Genomic DNA, 14,392 nt, shown 5'->3' on the forward strand with positions numbered 1-14,392 from the left:
TGTCTACTCTTTCGTGTCTGGCTGCTTTCACTCAGCAAAATGTTTTTAAGATTCATGCTTGTCGTTTATATCAGTTCATTCTTTTTTACTGCTGAGCGATATTCTGTTGTGTGAAAATACGACAGTTTGTTTAGCCATTTGCTTGTTCATCTGAGTTGTTTCCAGTTTTAGGCTATTATGAAGAAAGCTGCTGTGAAAATGCTTGTACGAGACTTTTCACGGACATGTGTTCATTTGGGTGGATTCCAAGGAGTAGAATTGCTGGGTCATGGGGGAGAGTATGTTTTTAAGAACTGGCAAACCATTTTCCAAAATGACTGGAGCATCTTACGCTCCCACCAGCCACGGATCGGGGTTCCACTTGCTCCATGTTCTTGCCAGCATTTGGGGGCAATGGCTCTTTAATTCTTCCTGTTCTCATGCGGGGGTGGTGGGATCTCATTGTGTTGTTTATTTGTATTTTCCTGATGCATAATGATGCTGAGCACTTTTTCATCGGCTTCTTGGCCATTTGTCTGTTTTTCTTCAGAGACGGTTTAAATCTTTTGCCCTGTTTTTGGTTGGGTTGTTTGTCTTTTTTATTATTAAGTTGTAGGAGTTTATGCATACTAGATCCAGGTCCATTATCATATATATATATAGTGAATATTTTCTCTCAGTCTTCGGCATCCCTGTTGATTTTCACACAATACTTTTTGATGAGCAGTTGTTTCTTCATTTTGGTGAAGTTTAATTTATCACTTTTTTTATGGTTAGTGCTTTCTGGGTCCTACCCAGCATATTCTTGCCTACCTCGAGATAGTGAAGATGTTCTCCTTTATTATCTTTTAGAAGCTTTATAATTTTAGCTTTTGCATTTAGGTCTGTGATCCATTTCCAGTTAGCTTTTGTGAGCGATGAGAGGTATGCGTTGAGATCCATTTTCGTCCATATGGATATCCGGTTGCTCTCACACCATTTGTTGAAAGGATTGTCCCTTTCCCCATTGCATTGCCTTGGGACCTTTCTGAAAATCAGTTGAATATATAAGTGTGAGTTTATTTCTGTTCCATTGATCTATTTGTTTATGTTTATGCCAAAACGGTTTTATTTACTGGAGTTTTATACCGAGTCTTAAATCAGGTACTCTCAGTTTTTCAATTTTGTCCTTTTTAAAGAATATTTGTCTATTCTAGGAACTTTGCTTTTCCATGTAAATATTGGTCTTCTTGCCAATTTCTACAGAATTTCCAACTGGTATTTTGTTTAGGATTACACCAAATCTGTAGACCAATCTGAGGAGAATAGACCTCATAATAATAGTGGGTCTTCCAATCCACGAACATGGTATATATCTCTCCAAGCATTTGGTCTTTTAATTTCTCTCAGCCGGAGTTTGTACTTTTCAGGGTAGAGGTCTCGCACATCTTTTATTAAATTATCTCTAAGTATTGTATGTTTTTGACGCCATGATTTTTTATTTTCCAGTCGTTTTTTGCTAGTACATATAAACACAGTTGATTTTTGTATATTGAGTTTGTATCCTGAAACTTTGCTAAATTCACTTATTAGTTCTCATAGGTTTTTTTTTGGTAGCTTCTTAGCATTTTTCTCGTACATGCAGATGTCATCTGCTAATAAAGACTGCTCTACCTCCTTTTTTCCAATCTGTATTCTTTTTATTATCTTTTTCTTTCTCACTATACTGATTACGACCCTCCAGTACAATGTTGAACAGAAGAAATGAGTGATATCTCTGCCTTGTTCCCAATCATAGGGTTCAGATTTTCCTTAAGGATCTGTTCTCATCGAGGATTGTGTTGGCTGAAGGAGGGTTTCATAGATGCCCTTCATCTGTTGAGGAAGTCACCTTCCCTTCCTAGTTTACTGAAAGCTTGTATCATCAGTTGGTGTCACGTGTTTTTTCCTCCATCTGTTGAGATGATTATATGATTCTTGTCTTTTATTCTGATAATGCGGTGAATTTCATGGATTGATTTTTGTTATCTTTTAAAAGAAGTCACCATGCCTGTACTTTATTAAAATACATTGAGATGATCAGAAGGTCAGGCTATGAAATGAACTGAAGACGGTTACAGTGTCGGGATGTTTCTTCTTTGCCAAAAGAATGACTTCCTGCTTTGAAGCCCCTTTTTCTTGGATGGGCGTCTGAGTTACTTTAGGAACCAGGGTAGTTTGTAGAGTTACTTTGCTTTCAAGAAGATGTTTTCTGTTCACTTCAGTCTGAAATTCCCCAGAATTTTACCTGGCTTTTCATATCACTCCCAAAACTGAGCCCTCGAGGACAGGTAACTACAGTCCTAGGATGAGCAGAGGGCCCTATATTCAATCAGTGATTTGGTAATGATGGACATAAGCAAAAAGTAAGTATTTCTGTTGAAGTGTTTTAAACCTTTATTGAGATATGCTGTCCTACAATAAAGTGCCTGTAGTTAAAGTGTACATTTGAAAAGTTTTGACCTATGTGTGTACCCATGAAACCATTACTGCAATCAAGATCATGAACATATCCATCGCCTCCAGAAGTTTCCTTGTGCTCTTTTATAATCTCTTGCTCACAACTTCCCCACCCCCATCCCCATCCCCGGGCAGGCGCTGCTCTGCTTCCTAGTAGTATAGATTAGTTTGCATTTTCTAGAATACTGCATATATGGAATCTTATATGTACTCTTTTTTTGTGTGAGAGAGGGCCTGGCTTCTTTCACTCACCATAATTGTTTAAAGATTCATCCATGTTTGCATATGTCACAAGTTCATTGCTTTTAATTGTTGAGTAGCAGTATTCCATTATCTAGATATAGATATAGATATAGATATCGATATAGCAGTATTCCATTGTTTCTTCACTTATAGATGCACATATGGTGTGTTTCCGGTTTGGAGCTAATACAGATAAAGGTGCTGTGAACTTTTGTGTACACGTCTTTGTAGAGTTTCATTTCTCTTGGGTGAATACCTAGGAATGGAATGGCTGGATCATATGGTAGGTGTACCTTTAACTTTTAAGAGACAGCCAAACCGGTTTTCAAAGCGGTTATGCCATTTTCCATTCCAACCAGCAGTGTCCTTTTCTGTTCTTATAATGTCCTTGTCTGAGTTGAATATCAGAGTAATTCTGGCCTTAGAGAATCAGTTGGGAAGAGTGTTCCCTGAGTGTGGTGTCAATTAGGTTAAGTTGATTCATAATGTTATTCAGATCGCTATACTTTTTCAAGCTTTTTAAAAAAAATTTAATCTGCTTTTTTTCTCCAGTACTGAGAGAGGAGCATTAAAATCTGCAGCTAAAATGCTTCTTCCTTTAATTCTGTCAGTTATTGAGTCATGTGCTTTGAAACTTTGTCTTCAGGTGCACACATTTAGGATGATCATGTCTTGATGAACTGACCCTTTTTAAAAGTGTGCGGAGCCCTTTATCTCTGGTAATACCTGTTGTCCCAAAATCTACTTTATCTGATATTAATAGAGCCACTGCAGCTTGCTTAGGATTAATGTCAGCATGGTATATCTCTTCTCATCCTTTTTTTTTTTTTTTTTAAAGATTTTATTTTTTTTTCCTTTTTCTCCCCAAAGCCCCCCGGTACATAGTTGTATATTCTTCGTTGTGGGTTCTTCTAGTTGTGACATGTGGGACGCTGCCTCAGCATGGTTTGATGAGCAGTGCCATGTCCGCGCCCAGGATTCGAACCACCGAAACACTGGGCCGCCTGCAGCGGAGTGCGCGAACTTAACCACTCGGCCACGGGGCCAGCCCCATTCTCATCCTTTTTTTTTTTAATCTATCTATGTCTGTATCTTTGAAGTGCATCCATAAAGTTGGTTCTTGCTCCTTTATCCAGTCAGGCAATCTCTGCCTTTTAAACAAAGTATTTAGTCCATTTATATTTAGTATAATTTATTGATATGGTTGGATTTAAGTTTACCACCTTGAATTTTTTTCTGTTCATCCCATCTCATCTTATCATTCATTTTTTCTTTTCTTGCCTTCTTTAATATTAATTAAGAATTTTTTTTTATTTCCTCTGTTAACTTGTTGGCTATACCTCTTTTACTTTAGTGGTTACTCTGTGGTTTATAATATACATCTTTACTGTATTCTAGTCAACTATGAATTCATAACATCACACATAACATAAGAGCTTTATAAGAGTCTACTTCCATGTACTATCTCTCAGGCCTGTGTGCTATTCTTACTTGTTTACTTCTATATAAGTTATAAACCCAACAATTATCCTTTTTGCTTTGAACAGTCAATCACTTGTTAAAGTAATTAAGAAATGAGAAAACGGCTTTTATATTTACCTGCCTATTTACCGTTTGCTGTGCTTTTCTTTCCTTTTTATAAATCTAAATTCCGTCTATTCTCACTTTTCGTTATTCCCTGAAGAGCTTTCTTTAACATTTCTTATATTATAGATCTGTTGGTGAAAGATTTTATTAACTGAAGATGTTTTTATTTCACCTCCTCTTTTGAAGGATGTTTTCTCTGGATATGAAATTCTAAGTTGAGAAATTTTTTTTTTTTTAGCACTTTAAAAATGTCTTTCCTTCATCTTCTGGCTTTTGTTGTCTCTGATGAGAAGTCAAAGATCATTCTAATTGTTATTCTATGTTTAATATGCCTTTTTTTTTCTGGATGCTTTTACATATTTCTCTGTATTACTGATTTTCAGCAATTTGATTATGATGTATGGTTTTCTTTATGTTTATCCTGTTTGGGATTTCTTGAACTTCTTGGATGAATGGATGAATAGGTTTAGATTTTTTTTTAATCAAATTTGGACAGTTTTCAGTCAATATTTCTTCAAATATTTTTCTTCCCCAATCTCTCTTTCCTCTCCCTTTGAGACTTTCATTACATGTATGTTAAACCATTTTACAGATCAACAGAAGCACTGTTCAAATTTTCAGTGTAGTTTTCCCTCTGTGCTTCAATTTGGACTGTTTCTAGTGCCCTGTCTTCGAGTTCACTGATCTTTTCTTCTACAGTGTCTAATCGGTTTTATTAGAAAAATCCTTCAGTTGAATTTTTCATTTCAGCAACCATATTTTTCATCTCTGTAATTTCTGCTTGGTTCCTTTTTACATCATTCCTTTCTTCATTATGTTCATATTATCCATTAAATCTTTGAGCGTATTTATAATAGCTGCTTTAAGGTCCTTGTCTGCAAATGCCGTCATCCCTGTCATTTCTGTATGTTTCTACTGACTGTTTTTTTCTCTTGATTATCAGTCACATTTTCCTGCATCACCTGATGAGTAATGTTTTATTCTTTGCTGCACATTGCAGGTGCTCTGTTGTTGAGTGTCTGGATTTTGTTATCTTCCTTTATAAAAGGTTGGATTTTGTTCTGACAGGCAGTTAATTTACTTACAGGTCAGCTTGGTATTTCAAAGGCTTGTTTTTAAGCTGTGTTAGGGCAGGGCTAGAGTAGTTCATGTTCTAGGGTTAGAGTAAGCCTTCTGAAGCACAGGCTTTCCAGGTCTCAGTTGAATGCCCAAGGTGTTCAGCAAGGTCTCTCCTCTCCAGCAGGTGGGAACTCAAACATCTCCAAACCTGTGCAACCTCCGGATCCTCACTCAGCTCACAGCCCCCAGTGGCTGTTTGCCGCAGCCTTTGCAGAGGCTCCCTCTGCACAAATCAGTTTGACATTCAGCCAAAGACTTCATGGGGACCCTGTGCACGTTTCCAGCGTTGTTTGTTTTTTTTTTTTGCACAATTCCCTCCTCTTTGTTATTCTACATTGCAAAATCCAGCCACCTCAGAAGCCCTGAACCCTGATCACTGCCTCCTCCGTTCTGCGAGATCGCTGTGCTTTGGGTCCACCTCTGTGCTGTGGTCCAGATCTCTCCAGGCAGAGAGGTGGAGTGACGGTGGGGCTCATGGCAGGTCTTCTTTCCTGAATCACAGTCCTGCGCCGCCTGCTGTTGAAGGTCTGAAAACTGTCATTTCATGTGTTTTGTCCAGCCTTGCAGTTGAATAGGGAGGAGGGTTAGTCCCACACCAGTTGCTCCATTCTGGCCAGAGGTGTAAGGTCTCCAGTTCTCTTTCTAAGGCTAAAATCCTTAGTAGGGAGTAGGGTTTCCCAAATTGACACTCCTCTTGCATCACGTCTCCCATTCATTCCCACCTCCAGCCCTTGAGCACACTCTTCCCATTTGCCTCGAATGCATTTCCACCCCCTTCTGCCTAGTGAGGGTTTCAAGGAGACCCCCTGGTCCCTCCACCCTCTCAGCTGCGTAGTTACTTTTCTCGAATCCTTGTATTCTCGGGAATTTTCGCTCCATTTAAATTTTCAAAGCTTTACAGAAAGGAGAGACCATGGTGTTCTCTTATTTTAAAATATCTCTTATGGGTAAATATCTCGTATGCTTCTTACAAGGGCGATCAGCCAGTCTGTCTGAAGCTCTTTCTTCCTTTCTCAGTGAAAGCCCAGGTAGGAATTCCAGCTGATAACATTGCATGTGGGAAGGTCGACAGATGGAGCGAGCTGTTGCGTGAAATGGGTTCAGAGCCTGGGCAGTTCGTCCTGGCTCAGCCCCAACCTGCCCTTTGACCCTGGAGTGGTGGTGTACCTCTCGGAGCCTCTGCCTACCCATCTGCCTCATGCTCTGCGGGCCATTGCAAGGATAACATGTGACACAGCTTCGTATGTCATCTCTTGGGCATCCCATCTTTGACGTGTTCAGCGGTTCTGAATCATTCCTGCGTTGATTCTCTGATTCCACAATATCTGTTGAGCGCTTCCTGTGTGTCAGGGAATGTTCCAGGCACTCAGTACGCGGTCGGGGAAAACTGGCAGAGTCCCTGCCCTCACAGAGCTTGCAGGCTAATGGGGAAACAGACATCGATCGAAAGATCGTACCGCGTGTCCTTACCGATGGCGATCAGATCTCGGAAGGGAAGAGGAGAGGGGGCTGAAAGATAAATGACCAGGGGAATATCAGGGAGGGTGGCCAGAGGAAGTGATGTTTAAGTGGAGGTGTGTAGGACCAGAAGCAGTTATCCGGGCAGAAATTGGAGGGACAAACATTGCTGGCAGAGGGAATAGCATGTGCAAAGGCCATGAACCTCAGAAGAAAAAGGATATTGTAGAACGGGAGAGGGCGAGAGGGGAGCAGGTCCCAGGCTGCTGGGTGGTTGAGAAAACAGATGCCCTAGGGTTTCTTATATCACGTGCTCTGTGGGGGTCCCTGAGCTCCCTGCCGCAGGGGAGGAGGGGCACTCGCACGTGGAATGCCAGGATTTTGACAGCCAGATTGTAGACCATGAGAAGGCCCGACTCGGAGGGTCTCCTAGAAACCATTCTGTAGGCTAGACACTGAGGCCTAAGAGAGAAAGCAGCGTGCTGAATTTATCGCTCAGAAATTCTCTGTCCCCTGTGCCCAGGTCCCCGGGGTGTGTGGATTAGTGCTGAAGGGGACCACATGGCCTCGTGCAGAGGCCTCCTTGAGGAGCCGGCAGGTTTGAGCTCCTGTCCCATCCTGGCACTAACTTTCTGTGTGGCCGTAAACTGTTAACCATTCTGGGCCTTGGTTTCCTTATTCCTAAAAAAATACTAGTAATCGCTGCTCATGTTTGAAGAGCCGTTTATCCTTCATGGTGCTTCTGTGACTTTCTTGGATTCTCACAAAATGCCCGTGAGGTTGGTAGCACAGAGATGGGTGTCCCCCTGGTATCAGGGGTGTGCTGGGGGAGCTAAGGCCAAGAGAGGGGAAGTAGAGTCCGAGACGGCAGAGGCCGAAGGTCACAGACCTGGGGCTCAGGCTGGTTGGCCTCGCTCCACACTCAGTGCCGGTTCTGTTCCAGTGAACCACCAGCTGTGTCCCCAAACCGTGCTTGAGGGTGACAGTGGAGAAGTCAGAGATGGGACTCTGGATGCCTCCCCCAGAGTGTGATGTGTAGGTTTATTCTGTGGCTAAAAAATATTTGGAAGGGCCAGACCGGGTGGCCTAGTGGTTAACTTCAGCGCACTCCGCTTTGACAGCCCGGGTTCGGTTCCTGGGTGGGGACCTACACCACTCGTCTGTCAGTGGCCATGCTGTGGTGGCAGCTCACCTACAAAAAGAAGAAGATTGGCAGTGGATGTTAGCTCAGGGCAAATCTTCCTCAGCATAAAAAAAATTTGGACGTTATGAGACGAGCCGCCCTTCTGGTTGGACTCGGGCCTCTGAGGTCCTTGGCTCTGAAAGGGGAGGAGGGAGAGTGGGAGGGAGCATATGGAGGTGTCCTTTCTCCCCAGACTCTCCGGGCCTCATTCAGAACACAAGATTCCAGAGACTGGGGGTTGAGGCAGCAAGGGACGCCTGAATTCTCCACACACTGAGGCCTTGGGGGGGCTCAAGTGGTGCAAATGGGGGCCTACTTAAGGGGGCCGTGACTGAGGGACTCCCCAGCTCTGGGCATCTGGCTGCCACTCTGGGTGGAGGGAGGTGGTGACCTTCCAAAGGGAGGAGGGGAAGCCTGAATCCTCTGAGCTCGCCTTAGTGCCTCGAGGTGGTAAACAAAACTCTGAAGAGTGGGTTCCGGTGTGACCTTGGGCTAGGCCCTGCCTCCTGCTTCTCTGGGCCTGGGCTCCCGATCTGCCAGGAGTGGGCCGAGGTGGAGGACCAGGGAGCGCCTTTTTGTTTTGGGCTCTGAAAGCCGTGGGTGGAGTGTCTGGTGCCAGGATGGATGCTGTCCCAGGAGCAGCGGTGTGACGAGGCTCCTCCTTTGCCCCCAGAGGCAGGAAAGGAGCTGCTGGGTCCTTCGCAGGCAGTTCAGTGCTCCGGCCAGGCCCTGAGTCAAGACGATGTCCTCAGGATGGTCCCCATTCCTGTGGGTCCTCTGAGCCGCCTGGTCAGCATCAAAGAGGGGCCCGTCCCTCCTGCCTGGTCCCCTCTTGCCTTTAGGGGAGAGAGTTGCCGTTGAGTGAGAAGACCACTGCCCCCCTCCTCTTTCGTTTTGAATGTGGGAGTGTGGCCAGGGTCAGGGGTCGCCAGCACTGGTGATTGCAGCCCCAGGCAGTGTGAAGGAGGCAGACCACTGCCTGCCCCAGACTGCCAGAGGTGGAGACCACTTGAGTGTCAGCCCCCGTGTTCTCAGTGACCCCAGCCTCTGCAGAGAACTCAGGTGAGGGAGGCAGGAGAAATGGTGACACAGGGTTCCCCAGACACCACAGTGACGTGCTGCCCTTATTTCAGTCAAAGCCTCGGGCCCTGGGTGGAGCACTGTCCCCTGAGAGCATCCACTCTCAGTCAGTGGCCAGGGGGCACCGGAGCCCCTTCCACTAAAACCTTGGGGTGGCATTGGGCCCCCCGCTTTTACCCCACCCCACCAGTCAACCCTGGCGCGTCTCTGCCTGTTTTCATCATTACGTCCCGGCCTGCCTGCCTTTGAAGGAAGAGGCTTGCAAGTGAATGTTCTAGAAAATGCCCTTGGGCCTGGGTCACCTAATCAGGTGCCCCAGGCATGCGTCACAGGTTGAGTTCTTAGACCCTCAGAGCCTGGACTGGTCAAGGTTATGGGTGACCCACCCAGGGGGCTGGTCGGTGGGCTCCAGGAGACACTCAGGGTGAGCTGGCGATCAGGCTGCCTTCCAGGAGAAGCTGGAGAAGGTTCTAGACTCCCGGGCTTTCTCCAGTTCTGGGTGGGAGTGAGAGCCTTTAGTCTCTGTGGACCGACAAGAGGTTTCAACCCTTGAGCATGGGGGCCTGTGGCCCAGGAGGCCCCTCACTCTGCGGGCTCCGAGCCCTCGGGGACTGAGAGCGTGACCCTCTCAGGTACCGCCCCCGGGTGGGAGCCGCCGGACGATCCAGACACGGGCTCTGAGTGTTCACATCCAGAGGTCTCCCCATCTCCGCGCTTCGTGGCGGCGAAGACCCAGACGAACCAGTCGGGGAAAAAGGCTCCGGCCTCCGTGGTCCGATGCGCCACCCTCTTACACCGCACCCCTCCAGCCACCCAAACCCAGACGTTCCGCACGCCAAACTCGGGATCTCCGGCAAGCAAGGCGACTGCAGGTACCAATGGCCTATGTCCCCCCACACTTCCTCCACTCCCTGCCCTTCGCATCTGCCACAGCCGTGCCCGGGGTCATTGTTCCCTTTCAAGAGCGAGAGTGGAGGTCCCATTGGGACGAATCCGGATCCGGCTGTGCCTCTGGCTGTCTCTGTGACCAAGGCGAGCCATCAAACCTCTCTGCATCTCGATTTTCTTGCCCTAACTCAGAGAGTTGTACGTGATGGTAGGCATCTATTTTTTTTTTTTTTAAGCAGGAGAATATTTTTTTCCACGTCCTGGCCTAAGGAGTTAAAAATTTTTTAAAATTAGTTACCAATGTTTGAACATTAGGAGATTTTATGTAAAACTTCTGATTTGCAGCTGACATTGAAAAGCCAGTTCTGGCAGTCCTCGGGCCACTTTCCTGCAGGGGCAACAATTGGCTGGAGGGCCGACCACCGCTGCCTCCTTTCACAGAGCATGTGCTCTCCCGTTTGCCACAGTCCCCACCACTCCCTCCTGCCTCCCCAACACAGTGGCCACGTGGCTGGTGTCATTTCTCATTGTGATCACACTGTTGTCTGTCTCGCATCTAGCCCAGTTCATCCATTTACATCACCTGCCTGGACCCTCTTGGCATGAGTTTGCATGCCCCATCTTTCAGAAAACCCAACGTAAAAGCTCATGTCTACAGAGAGCTGCTTTCCATGAGGCAGAGGAGTTGACCAGGAGTTCTGTTCTCTTGGCCTCCCCCTATCCAGTACTACCTGTGAACCCCCCCAAGCCATAGCCCAGCACGAAACCAATGGATGCCAGCTGCATTGTTGTCTGAGTCCGTGCAGAAGGGGGCTCAGACTCCAGAAGGCTGAACAGCAGCTTCACAGCAGCCATTTCCCCCAGGAAAACTGGTAGACACACTGTGTGCTGAGTACCAGTTATTAGGAATCCTGGTTCATACCTGGGTGGGATGAGCCTTGGGCCGCCTGCCCGGATGTGTGGGATGTAGGGTCGAGTGGTAATGTAGTCCTTCTGGGACCAGGGGCCTTTCACTTGCCCTCAAGAGGCCCAAAGCCATCCGTTAAATATGCGGTGGTCAAACTGAGGGCTCCATTACATGAACCAGTAGATTGGACCAATGCCAGAGCAAGTGAGATGTGATTGCCTTTTTCTCTCTGGTTCAGGAGGCTAATTTTGGGGAAGGATGTGGTTCCTAAAAATGTATGAAGATATGCTTGTTGTGCTCAGGTCTCCCAAAAGGAGAGTAAGTAGTTAATCAGCCTTGAAGTTAACAGTTTTCCAGGCTCTGCGATGAGAAGAGCCAACAGCCGTTGTGTTTTTGCAACAGTAGTCATAAATTGGTAAGAAACAGATGATCATCACAGGCTCGTCAGTGGTAGATTTTGGCTTGGCTGAGTAACGGGACTGTGGCTTTCAGATCTTGCTTTTAGTCTTGACCTGGTGGCTGGGAGTCTTTACGTTTCTGCAGAGAGCCGCTTGCAGGGGCTGCGTGGTCTGTGGCCGCTCTCGGACCTCAGCGTTGCCAAGTTATAGCATCCAGCAAGGTTTGGGGCGTGCTTCTGGCTGCCTCCAGTGCCCTGCAAGACTTGCGGTGGGGGTCACACCTGGGTTTACCAGCTGGGCAGGGCAGAGGACACCGGGTTGTGAGCAGCAGGAACCCGCATGTTAGAGCTGGAAGTTGTCACCGCCCCGATCATTCTAGAACAGGCAGCTCTTCCCTGTGTGTGTGCGTGTGTGTGCGTGGGACTTCACCCACGGTGCCGCCCGCTGGTTTTCAGCCGGAGCTGCTGGTGGCAGGGATTTCCATCATCACCTGAGCATTAGGAGCCTAATTATAAGCATTTGTAATCTCTGCTGTGCTACGTTTACCAGTATGCTGGTCGGGCTGCACGAATATCCTCCACAGGTGGGCAGCCAGCCCCCTGTGTGCACAAGGATCTGGATGGAGAGAGCATCCCTTCCCTAGCCCAGACCTTTTCAAAACGGAAGCATCTGCCCCAAAAATGAAATCTCCTTATTCTGCCGTCTTAGAGGGTTAGGAGCATAACGAGCCCAGGAACTTGACCACCTCAGTTTCCTCTGTTTTTTCACCTATAAAATGGGAATGACAACGTGGGCCTCCTAGAGCTGTTGGCAGGATGAAGGGAGAACACCGAAGTGAAGCATCTGGACCAGGGTCTGCCACGTAGAGGTGCTCAGTAGATGAGAGTCCCGCCCGCTGCCCCCCGACACAGAATCGGGGGCTTTCTTTGCCAATTTACAGGTGCTACTTGAGGTGGCAGATCTGTAGCTTCAGCCCAGGCATTTCACAGGCACGTTTTGAAGACGTCTACCTCCTGATGTCAGCAACAGCCTCTGCGAAAACGAGGCTGCGTCAGGAGGCCTTGGGTTGGAGCCCAGGGAATTAGGCAGAGGCTGTGGGAGCCACCCCGGCTTCCTATGCCATCACCCCGATGGTCGTCTGGAACCCCGGCCGTCACAGTCTGAGCACTTGCCCTCCCTGCAGAGGGTGGACTGGGTGACAGTGGCATTTCCCAAAGTGGGTTCCCGGGGTCACCAATTTTGAGGGATATTAAGGAATCTGCTATTTTTTTTTAAATGAGCTTTGGTGGCCAAATACCTTTGAGAATCCTGGGTGACATAAAGCTTAATGGGTCTCTTTTCCGTTGGACTTCTCAGAGCCTTTGACATGCTCATGTTAGTTGTTTCCCCTTAAGAAAGGGACTGGTCAGCTGCTCATCCCCAGTGGACTTGTTCCCAGAAGCCTGTATCTCCGGGAGCATCCATCATCCTCTTGTCCCAAGAGAATCTTGGAAAAGCCAGGTGGCTTTCCAGCTTGGATTTTTGTCTCAGTACCTGCTGCAGGGGGGGTGGGGACCAAATGGGTGTTTTTCCTCCTGGTTGGACCCTATCTCTGCGTTCCACGGGTTCTGGACAGCGCCTGGGAGAGGGCGAGCCGCTCGGGAAGGTGCCGCCTGTAAGCGGAGACACCCCAGAAGTCACTTGGGGAGCCAGTCCGTTCCCCTGGGTGAACCTGGCCAGACCTCGCCGGGTCTTTGGCCTCAGGGTGTGGGGCTGCCCCAGCTCTGCCCATCTTCCCTGGTCCCTTTTCTGCCACTTCAGGGACCGCTCAGCTTGCGGAGCCGCAACCAGCTGCCTGGCCCTCCTACTCTGCCAGAGCCACCACCAGGAAACAGTCTGTCATCCTCCCTGTTCCTTTGTGGGGCCTGTGGCAGCAGAATCTGGCAGAGGGAGTCGTGAGTGGCAGATCCACATCACTCAGTGTCACAAATGCGGCTCCCCAGGGACCAAAGATGGGCAGACCCAGCCCATTTGTCATATGTTCGATCAGCTGGATTTCCTCTGTGCTCTCTTGAACAAGTCACACACGCATCACCTCCCTGCCTGGACCTGCACCCCTGGGCGCTGTCGGCGGGGTCACTTAGGGCCCTGACAAGGCGTCAGGCAGCTCAGGTGACCCGGGGGAGCCAGGGGTGTCCCTGTGCTGGTTCCCCCAGCATGAATCCCTGGGCACTCACCCAGCCCGGGGGTCAGGGCGGTGCCAGTACCTCACCCTCTGAGCCTTGCTGGCAGGCCCCTCCCTCAGCCCTAATGCTGACCGATCACCATCGCTTTCCCTTGCTCTCTCCTGCCCCCGCCCCCAGCAGAAAGCGCGTTCAGTCGGAGAGTAGAAGGCAAAGCACAAAACCACTTTGAAGAGACGAATAGCAGTTCCCAAAACTCCAGCGGTGAGTGTGCCCCGTGACAGCCGCTGCCATCGGCTCCTGCCCTCCCCGCGGCCATGGCAGCACGCGCTCTGTGGGCTGGGGTCTGCCTGCTGCCTGATGGGTGTTGGCGGGAGGAGGCCAGGGCCAGGCAGAGCGGGAGGGGCCCTTTCTTCCACGGACATCCCTCTGGGCCTCAGGGGCATCTCAAGGCCTGGGACTCTTCCCCATGGAGAGAGGAACTCCCCCTCCCCACAGGCTGCCGTGTCCCCACTCGGATGGCCCCGGAGCGTCGGGTCTAAGTGAGCCATTGCTGTTTGTAGGGTGAACGTGGCAGCCAGTTTCTTTCCAGGAGAGGCCAAGGGGGTACAGTAGAGAGAGCTGTGGCCCAAGAGCCGGAGGCCCCAACTTCTGGCCCCACTTGGGACCTGGGACCATCCACACACTCCCTTCCAGCCCCTACTGGCCCGAGCAGGTTTGTCTGAGATCCCTGGTGGTATTTTGGCGCCTCCTGGTGGTGGCCGAGCCTGCTGGCCGAGCCCTCGACCAGAGAGAACAGCCAAGACCATCTCCCTGGCAGACGGGGGCCACCTGCCAGCGCCGTGGGTGATCCCAAGCAAGCCAATCTACTCAGTGCCAGCCGGGGCAGGATGGGAAAAGAATTCTGACG

At 48.6% G+C, this 14,392-nt stretch overlaps 1 protein-coding gene across 50 annotated transcripts in view; it reads left to right on the top strand.

The window, feature by feature from the left end:
- Positions 1–14,392, top strand: part of ZNF618 (zinc finger protein 618) — a 183,664-nt gene that overhangs the window by 146,543 nt on the left and 22,729 nt on the right. For 18 of the 50 annotated variants that reach the window (XM_070251175.1, XM_070251177.1, XM_070251178.1 and 15 more), the window contains 2 exons: positions 9,760–9,999; positions 13,666–13,746. In XM_070251175.1, the coding sequence (XP_070107276.1) occupies positions 9,760–9,999; positions 13,666–13,746 (321 nt within the window). Of the gene's footprint in view, positions 1–9,759; positions 10,000–13,662; positions 13,747–14,392 lie in introns of all 50 variants that reach the window. The other 32 variants (XM_070251174.1, XM_023628703.2, XM_070251180.1 and 29 more) reach the window with 3 other exon arrangements.

Source organism: Equus caballus, chromosome 25 (assembly GCF_041296265.1).
Source record: "Equus caballus isolate H_3958 breed thoroughbred chromosome 25, TB-T2T, whole genome shotgun sequence".
Taxonomy (NCBI): domain Eukaryota; kingdom Metazoa; phylum Chordata; class Mammalia; order Perissodactyla; family Equidae; genus Equus; species Equus caballus.